The following is a 9,871-nucleotide window of genomic DNA, read 5'->3' on the forward strand; positions in this document are numbered from 1 at the left end:
ATTGTAATATTTGTAAAATTGAAGGTTGATATTGTATTAATTATTTAAATTTAGATGAAATTTGATGAAATTAAAAGTTTAGGATAATAATTTATTAAAAAGAGAAAAATATATTTTCATAATTTAATTAAAATATTTTATTTTTATTTTTTATTAAAAAAAAAAAAAAACTGAGTCCAAGGCGAAGGATCTCTACAAGATTGATGATGACCCGGGAACAATAACAAACAGCCCCGTTTCTCCGTTATTATTTGTTCCCTTTCATTGTCTCTCCCATAGTCTGCTTCTCTCTCTCTCCGATTCTCTGCTTCTTCCTCAATCCAATGGCGTCGGTGTTGGACTCCGTTGATGATTTCTTAAGCCGTTGTCAGCAGTCCGGTGATGTTGCCTACGCCGCGCTCCGTTCCGTTCTCGACCGGCTTGAGGATCCCGCTACCAGAGTCCGAGCTCGTGTTTTCCTTGCCGATGTTCAGAGGCGTTTTGCTACTAAGGATGATTGTGACCGGTGCTTCTCCACCTACCATTTCCGGATCGAGGATATCTTTCTTGACCAATACGAAGGTCCTCCACTCTGACTCGTAGTCTTTTTTGTTGTTTTGGACTAATGTTTGCGTGTAGTTGCATTTGGAACGCTGTTTTCTTTATGGTTTGGTCTGTGATTGCATGTGTTCGTGTTTTCATTGAAACTGATGGCAATGTGAGAATCGGGACGCTAGTGCGTTTGTTTTGCTGCCGTGGATGAATTAAGTAGTCGAGTATATGAATTGTGCCTGCTGAAGAAGATTTCTGTTTCTTTTTTTTTTTTTTTCTCCTTCTTACAATCTCGATTATTATAGAATATTCCTAGTTCTAAGAGATTGTGATAATTTTACTTATTATTATTATTATTTTAATGTTCTGGATAAGAAGCAGTACGCTACAGATTCAATTCGAAGATTTCTTCTATGTTTCATTTTATTTATCATTTGAACTGCGGGTTTGCCTACTTCGGATGCAACCAAGCACCGAAGTCTAATGACATGGAAATTATTCCCGAACTATGATAGCATCTGCCAAGTTTATATGGCAACGGTTTGAATTCTCCATCCCTGTTGCTACTGAATGGTCAAAACATACTCCGCTTGTTCCCGCTAGCATACTTAGTCATTACATAAACAGTGGCTAACGTGATCGGTCTGCGGCAGTTCGTTATTAAATTTCTGAAATCAGTCGTTTTTTTCATTGTTTGTCACCGTACCTATTCCTGTACCTCATTTTTTAGGAGTTTGATCATATATTCTTCTCAATATAATTATCAGCGCAATGAGCATATGGATATCTTTTAGTCAATATTCGAGACGGTGGCTGGTTTTATTCCTTCCAAGTTTATAGTTCCAATTGCCTGCATTTTTTGTTTCGTCTTGCCACATTAGTTTGAAAAAAATATGCCTTTAAACCGTTTTATGGGAAGCCTCAGGTTACCGGGGGAGGAAGAAATTGACGTCAATGGTAATCCCTAGCATTTTTGTCCCAGAAGACTGGTCATTTACTTTTTTTGAGGGATTGAATAGACATCCAGACTCCATCTTTAAAGATCGAACGGTGGCGGAACTTGGTTGTGGAAATGGGTGGATATCCATCGCCATTGCTGAGAAATGGTTACCTTTGAAGGTTTGTCTTCTTTCCATTGTTTACCACTTCTAAGGGGAAGGGTAAAATTTTCTGTTTGAACATTTCGTTTCCTTGTATGCTTTCCTGTCCGTACGATGACAAGAAAAGAGTACACATTTGTAGCTACAAGCCACTGCTTCCTGCCGAGATTCATACATCAACGTGGTGTGGTTGATACAAAATTTTGGTATTTGAAATTCATGTCTCGAGTTAACTTTTGTAGGTCTATGGCCTTGATATCAACCCGCGAGCAGTAAAGATTTCTTGGATTAATCTATATTTAAATGCATTGGATGAGAAGGGTCAGCCCATTTTGGATGGTGAGAAGAAAACCCTTTTGGATAGAGTAGAGTTCTACGAATCTGATCTGCTGGCCTATTGTAGAGACAATGACATCCAACTTGAGCGAATTGTTGGATGCATTCCTCAGGTACAACCTCTTTATCTAACTTAAAGTGATGCTAGTGTTGTTCAAATTTAAAATTTAGTGGAAATTTACAGGATTGATCATGGAACTATAAACTATAATTTGGACCCAATGGAGATGGCTTTTGTAATTATTAAGTTATAGAAACTTCTTTGTATCTCATTCCAGTATATCAATTAATGGTGTATGTTTCCTACAAAAAAAAAAAAAAAAAAAAAAANACAATTGGTTGCCTCTTGCAGATTCTTAACCCAAATCCAGATGCTATGTCCAAGATGATTACAGAAAATGCAAGTGAGGAATTTTTGTACTCGTTGAGTAACTATTGTGCACTTCAGGTAATTAAGAAAAAAGATAATCTAGTCTTAGTTGACATAGTTCGTAGTCATCTTATGAAAAGATTAGACCTCAAGTGCAGCATCACATATTTATTTTCTGCCTATGAATGCGATTAGGGATATTATAAGGGAATATTAGTAATTAGTCAGGAAACTAGTTTGCGAGAGTGGTTATAAATAGAGAGTGGGAAGTGATTAATGGAGGCATTACTTTGTGGCGAGTGAATTAAGGTTTGGTAGAGGTCTCAAAAGGGAGGGTGCAAGTACCTCAAATTCTTGTTATATTGTAATTTCTCTAAATATTGCAATATTGTTATCTTTGGTGTTTTCATATAATTTTTGTGTTTGGATATCTAACAAAGCTCTAGACAAGAATCTAAAAGGTTATTTGTTTTAATAAAGAAAACTTATTCTCATTTCTACCTTTTTTTTTTGTTTCCCAGAACTAAAACATAATAGTGGTGATTTGTTAAGGAAGAATGGAAGAACTTTTGGATCTTTATGGCTTAAATTCAACACGTTTATCCTGTTGTACAGTAACCATTCTTCATCATTCCAAAATCCTCAAGAATAACTTGCATTCCATGATTTCCGTTTTCATTATCATTTGGAACCCTGCTTTAATTGGAACGGGGCCAATGGGAACCAGATTTGCTCATTTAATCACCATTATTTACTCACATCCTTGCATTTTCATATAATCTTGTTCCATCCATATTCTAGTTACATTTATCATCCTGTCACGTTGATGTGTTAAGTTTCTTTGGATGATGAACATTGTTCGATAGGGTCTATTGTTTCTCACTTGTACTATCTTGTAATGCAGGGTTTTGTTGAAGATCAGTTTGGATTAGGTCTGATCGCAAGGGCAGTAGAGGAAGGAATAAGTGTTATCAAACCGATGGGGATTATGATCTTCAATATGGGAGGTCGTCCTGGACAAGGTGTTTGCAAGCGCTTATTTGAACGACGTGGCTTCCGCATTACCAGGCTTTGGCAGACAAAAATTCTTCAGGCAAGTAAATCTTTTTTCAAATGAGATAAATTTATCTATTCATATAGAGTTTATGTTCACACATTGTATTTACAGGCTGCCGACACTGACATCTCTGCCTTGGTTGAAATTGAGAAAAATAGTCCACATCGCTTTGAGTTTTTTATGGGACTTGCAGGGGATCAGCCTATTTGTGCTCGAACAGCATGGGCTTATGGGGAGGCTGGTGGTCGCATCTCTCATGCACTATCAGTTTATAGCTGCCAACTCCGTCAGCCAAACCAGGTTCAGTACACTGACCTGGTTTTTAAAATAGAATATCTGAGGATATGGAACGAATATTAAATATAAAATCTTAATGGACCGACAGGTTAAGACAATATTTGATTTTCTTAAGAGTGGATTCCAAGAAATCAGCAGTTCATTAGATTTATCATTTCAAGATGATTCCGTTGCTGATGAGAAGATTCCATTCCTAGCTTATCTTGCCAGCATATTGAAAGAAAGTGCATCTTTTCCATATGAGCCCCCCGCTGGGAGCTTGCGTTTTCGAAACCTTATTGCTGGGTTTATGAAAACATACCACAAAGTACCGCTCACTGCTGGAGTAAGATGACCTACTAATTATCCACTTTTGAAGTTCTAACTTATATTATCATTTATTCTTATGAGCGATGGAATTATCATGATTACTTCTTGAGTCATCTCCATATATCAATATTATTGAGTATTCTTATGCAATAATAGTAGTAAATAAATAAATAGCCAAATATAGTAGTTTTAAGCTTGAAGACTATCTTGTTTGATATTTTGCATTAATTCTCTTAGAAGTAAAAGTATCTTACAAAATTTGATCATTATGTAATAAAATAAATTGACTTATTAGACTAATGCATGCCTATTAAACAACGGTTAGAGATACCGGTCATTTATGAAAAATCAGATAAAATGTTGAGTTTTATTCTGAGTTTATATGTACTTTTTTGGTAAAAATTATAAATTTGGTCCCTATGGTTTGAAGAAAGCTTGAGTTTAGTCCTTATAATTTAAAGGTTTGAAATAATCTCTACGATCTGATAAAATCCTCATAAATAGTTCATGAGGATTTTATCAAGCTGCAGAGAGACTATTTATGAGGTTTTATCAAACCATAAGAATGAAATCTAACTTTAAATCCTTAGAGACTAAATTTTAACTTTCTCTAATCCACATGGACAGATTTATAATTTAACCTAGTTTTTTGTTCTCTTTTTTTTTCCCTTAACCACACACTTGCATTGTTCAAACATATGATATACTAAAGAGTCTAATGAATTGGATTTCATATTTCTGTGTTCTTCCCGTACCATATAACTGAAATCAGATTAGGGAATCAAAGAGCCGATGTAAAATCTATAAGCATTTGTCTTCTTTTGGTTATTTAAGGTAAGGAATAGATGGTGAACAATGCTTTCTTAGGCAATGGTCTTTATAATGTGTGATACTTGAAATTACCAAGTATTGACAGCATAGAAGTGTTGAGCGGATGACACCACCCTTCAAACTGCAATTATGTTACTCAACCTTTGTGTTGCACGAATTCTTCTTTACGTTTTCTTATGTTGCTATTACATCTAGATATATGTGTTCAACTCTATTTTAATCTTCCAATTTGTAGTTCTGCTCATCAAGAGATGCGTACAAACACCATGTATCTCCTTATTTGTGCTTAACACATATAAATACATAGTTTTTCCATCTAGATAACTGCTACATAATGTTTGTTTGGTTATGAGGGTGCGTACACAAAATTGCTTCTCTGACTAGTCTGTTGCCATTTCTTGTAAAGAATGTTGTGGTCTTTCCTTCAAGGGCTGTGGCAATTGAGAATGCTCTTCGCTTGTTCTCCCCTCGACTTGCCATTGTGGATGAGCATCTAACCCGGCACCTCCCGAGGCAATGGTTAACTTCGCTCAATATTGAGGTAAGTGCATCTTCATACACAATTATGCACTTCAATCTCTTTTTTCTTAAATATAATCAATTTGTTTTTTAGGTTCAGTTCTCAATATATATTTATTAAAACTCAAAGAGCATGAGTTAGCAATGCGATAGGCCTGGGATAATTTGTATTCATGCTTTGCAGACAGGAATTGATCGTGCAGCAGATGATGTAATTACTGTTATTGAGGCCCCAAGCCAGTCGGATTTAATGATCGAATTGATAAAGATGCTGAAACCTCAAGTGGTGGTGACTGGGATGGCTCATTTTGAAGCTGTTACTAGCTCAGCTTTTGTGCACCTTTTGGATGTTACGAGAGAAATAGGTTCCCGTCTTTTCTTAGATATATCTGACCATTTTGAACTATCCAGTCTTCCAAGTTCCAATGGAGTCCTAAAGTATCTAGCAGCAAAGTCTCTTCCTTCTCATGCAGCTATTGTGTGCGGCCTGGTGAAAAATCAGGTACTTCATTTCTTAACTTGCAGGTATCAGTTGTTTCTTTCAATCAAGTTATCACGAGAGGGGCTTACATTTTTTTTATGTAAATGTAATCAAATCGGAGAGCTGCTTGATATGATATCTTGAGAAAAGTAATCATATTACTTTGTCATGTACTTATCTGCTTAATGAGTAGTCAAAACACTTTCCAGGTATACAAGGATTTAGAAGTGGCTTTTGTTATTTCTGAAGAAGAAGCCATTTTTAAGGCCTTGTCCAAGACTGTCGAATTGTTAGAAGGGAACACCGCGCCCATAAATCAATATTATTATGGCTGTCTTTTTCATGAGCTACTTGCTTTTCAGCTAGCAGACCGTCATCTACCTGCACAGGTATATAAACATTTTTTTTCTTTTCCTAGTGAATATCTTCGTCGTGTGATGCAGGTCTAACAACACGGAAAATTATATCAATCTGCTTTACCAAGTAATTTTTAAGTTTAACTAGCTTTTCTGCATTACAGCACAAAGTCATCCATGTTCCTGTGCAATATGTTGTGTGGGTTGTGTATTGTGTCTTGGGATACGCTTGCATTTAAAATTTGGCAGACATCTCTTAAAAAAACGTTCGAGTATGACAGCAGGAATTTTGTATGTTTGCTTCCCATGCTGCATGTCACATCCAAGTTGGAAAATGAAAGGCATCAATCCGCCACATATTGGCTATTTGACATAGGAGAACGCATAACTGTTAAACACTGATGTTCTTTTTCTCTTTTCTCTCGTTTACTTCAATTTAAAAACTTTTATTGTTTGCTTTACATTTAATTGATTCATCGTTCATGTCCTTAGAGAGAATGTGACAGAAGTGCAAGTTCAACAGACATAATTGGGTTTTCCAGTTCTGCCATCTCAGTAATCAATAATGCTGAGTTGTCGATTAACCAGACTGAGAATTCGTCCCTGATTCACATGGATGTTGATCAGAACTTCTTGCCTACACCAATTCCAGTCAAAGCTGCTATCTTTGAAAGCTTTTCAAGACAGAACATGTCAGAGTCAGAAATAGATGTCACCACTAGCATCAAGCAATTTGTCAAAAGCAATTATGGATTCCCTACTGAAAGCAACACAGACTTTACATATGCTGACAGCGCATTGACATTGTTTAATAAGATGGTTCTCTGTTGCATCCAAGAAGGTGGAACACTGTGTTTTCCAGTTGGGACTAATGGAAACTATGTTTACAGTGCCAAGTTTTTGAAGGCAAAAATCGTAAATATACCTACCAAATCTGGCGATAGATTCAAGCTAACAGAGGATGCACTTAATCAAGTACTCAATAATGTGAAGAACCCATGGGTGTACATATCTGGACCAACAATTAACCCAACTGGTCTGCTTTATGACCAGAAAGAAATAGAGAATTTGTTGACTACTTGTGCTAAATTTGGGGCTAGGGTTATCATTGATACTTCATTTTCAGGATTGGAATTTGATTATGAGGGTTGGGGTGGCTGGAATCTGGAAAGAGTTTTATCGAGGCTTTGCCCATCTAGCAGTCCATCATTTTCTGTATGCCTGCTTGGAGGATTGTCACCGATGACGCTAACGGGTGCCCTCAAATTTGGTTTTCTGGTTTTGAACCAACCGCCTTTGATTGACTTGTTCCATAGCTTCTCAGGGTTAACTAGACCTCATAGCACAGTGAAATATGCTATAAAGAAGTTGCTAGGATTAAGAGAGCAGAAATCAGGAGACATGTGGGATGCTGTAACCAGACAGATTATGGACCTGAGAACTAGATCCAAGCGTCTGAAAGAGGTAATCGTAAATTTTCGGCTAATATCGATGTTGCCATTCATTTCATCTCAACGTTGAAATCATTTGCATAGTTTATTCTTACACATAAACTATCACGTCAATTTACTTGAATGGTTTTGTAAAAAAATGTCACGTATGCCTTTTTAATTTTTATATATTAGTCATTATGTCAATTTCCGTTTAAACTTATCTCAGAATTCAGTAGCATTATGCATTTCTGTTATATGGTTTCCATGGACTAATTGTACGCTTTTTATGCGGGTTTGGTTTGCAATATTAGAATGAATGAATGCGTGAGCGAGCTCACTTTGTCTTCTCCTGCAAACTACTGAGTACTATAACAAAAAAGTAACTTGTTGCATAATTTTATTCGAGATAATTGATTGAAGCAAACATAATCAAAATAGTTTGGTTGAAAGATTTTGGTGCGTGTGTGCTCCTTGGGCTTGTTTGGGTGCTGAATAAAAGCTCTCATTGTTGCCTCGTTAAGTTTCTAACACTATTTTCTCACCCCCACTGGTACAGGCACTTGAGAACTCTGGATGGGATGTGCTGGAGCCCCATGCTGGTGTCTCCATGGTGGCCAAGCCATCTCTTTATATGAACAAGACAATCAGACTGAAGAACGCGGTTGATTATGAAGCAAAGCTCGACCATTCAAATATCAGAGAAGCCATTCTTAAGGCCACTGGTTTGTGCATTAACAGCAGCTCATGGACAGGAATTCCTGGATACTGTCGGTTCACAATAGCATTGGAGGAAAGTGAATTTCAGAAGGCTCTCGATTGTTTTGCTGAGTTCAAAAGAATTGCCTGCTCCTCCTCGTAAGTGCTCTTTCTATTGCACTTTCATGTTTCCTTTTGCATGTTGACCGTTCTTTGAGTTGATTATGACACTAAAAACGACAGTTATTTGTGCTTAAGTCTTTCCATATATCAATGAAAGGCCCCTTCTTATTTCACTACTAGAACTATCGTAGCATCTTTTATTGTTCTCTAATAATGTATGCCATTTGTTTAAGCGTCTTCAAATTTTTAAAATTCTACTTTCTCTGGTATGAGTCATTTTGCATGGACAAGTGGTAGTGTAGATATAGATACATTTACTTCACTCGATTTAAGTCTGTCGTAGGTGTATCTATCATTTTAATCCGTTAATTTTGAGTGAGAAAGAAAATCAATATATAAGAGAGATTGAGTTGATTCCTCCCAAAAGAGTAGTACCATGAAAAAATTGTGAAAGAAATACACAGATTTGGGTGGGATTAACGCAATTGTTGCATATATGTGTGCGTTTGTTGTAGTAAAGTTTTGAGTGAGCTTAAAAATGCGATCCTTCAATTTTATGAGGAATAAATTAAGTGTGATGTTCTACATTGGCTATTGGCTGCGGAGGAGAACAAACCATCATTTATAAGGGTGTGGAAACTTTCCCCCAGGAGACGTGTTTTAAAACTTTGAGGGAAAGCCCAAAGAGGACAATATCTGTTAACGGTGGATCTGGGTCGTTACAAATGGTATCAGAGCCAGACATCGGACGATGTGCCAGCCTTCTTACTGTACTCCGAAGGGGGTTAGACACGAGGTGGTGTGCCAGTAAGGACACTGGCCCCAAAGAGGGTGGATTTGGGGGCGGTTTCACATGATTGGATGAAGGAAAGAGTGTCAGCGAGGACGTTGAGCTCCGAAGGGGGGTGGATTGTGATGTCCCACATTGGTTGGGGAGGAGAACAAACCACAATTTATAAGGGTGTGGAAACTTTCCCCTAGGCGTTTTAAAGTCTTGAGAAGTCTTGAGGAGAAGCTCGAAAAGAAAAGCCCAAAGAGGACAATATCTGGTAGCAGTGGATCTGGGTGGTTACAGGAAGTGAAGGTGAGGATGATGGAAGGTACTACAATCAAACTCGGGTACATCTAACTTCAAATGCTTCTTCCTTCTAAACCTAATTAGAGAATACTTCAAATGCGACATATTCTACTACCAAATGTCTGTGAAATTGTTCTCTCAATCTATGGTTTGTCTTCTTCTCTCTCCTATCCTACCAAGTATGTTCATTTGAGCATCAACAATTCAACATGGTATATCTTGAACAGTTATACAAGATTACAAAAACATATATTTAACTGAATAACTGCTTTTTTTAAAGTAATAATCGAGAAAAGAAGAAAAAGAAAGGAGAAATGCTCCCTCACGCTTTCTTTTCCTTCTATTTGAAAAGAC

At 36.9% G+C, this 9,871-nt stretch overlaps 1 protein-coding gene across 1 annotated transcript; it reads left to right on the plus strand.

Moving 5' to 3' along the window:
* Positions 1-219: 219 nt before the first annotated feature.
* Positions 220-8,620, plus strand: LOC111810225 (methionine S-methyltransferase-like). The gene is made up of 12 exons (XM_023696866.1): positions 220-561; positions 1,457-1,650; positions 1,874-2,080; positions 2,320-2,415; positions 3,242-3,430; positions 3,506-3,694; positions 3,780-4,016; positions 5,238-5,372; positions 5,535-5,852; positions 6,041-6,220; positions 6,680-7,651; positions 8,177-8,620. Exons 1-12 carry the CDS (start codon positions 324-326, stop codon positions 8,477-8,479), a joined length of 3,258 nt encoding a protein of 1,085 aa, XP_023552634.1. The 5' UTR covers positions 220-323; the 3' UTR covers positions 8,480-8,620.
* Positions 8,621-9,871: the final 1,251 nt, after the last annotated feature.

Source organism: Cucurbita pepo, chromosome LG14 (assembly GCF_002806865.2).
Source record: "Cucurbita pepo subsp. pepo cultivar mu-cu-16 chromosome LG14, ASM280686v2, whole genome shotgun sequence".
NCBI classification, from domain to species: Eukaryota; Viridiplantae; Streptophyta; class Magnoliopsida; order Cucurbitales; family Cucurbitaceae; genus Cucurbita; species Cucurbita pepo.

Coding starts and splice junctions, on each gene's coding strand:
- LOC111810225 (XM_023696866.1), top strand. CDS start 324: ATGGCGTCGGTGTTGGACTCCGTTGATGATTTCTTAAGCCGTTGTCAG. Junction 2,081..2,319: donor TTGTTGGATGCATTCCTCAG/GTACAACCTCTT, acceptor TGCCTCTTGCAG/ATTCTTAACCCAAATCCAGA. Junction 2,416..3,241: donor GTAACTATTGTGCACTTCAG/GTAATTAAGAAA, acceptor CTTGTAATGCAG/GGTTTTGTTGAAGATCAGTT.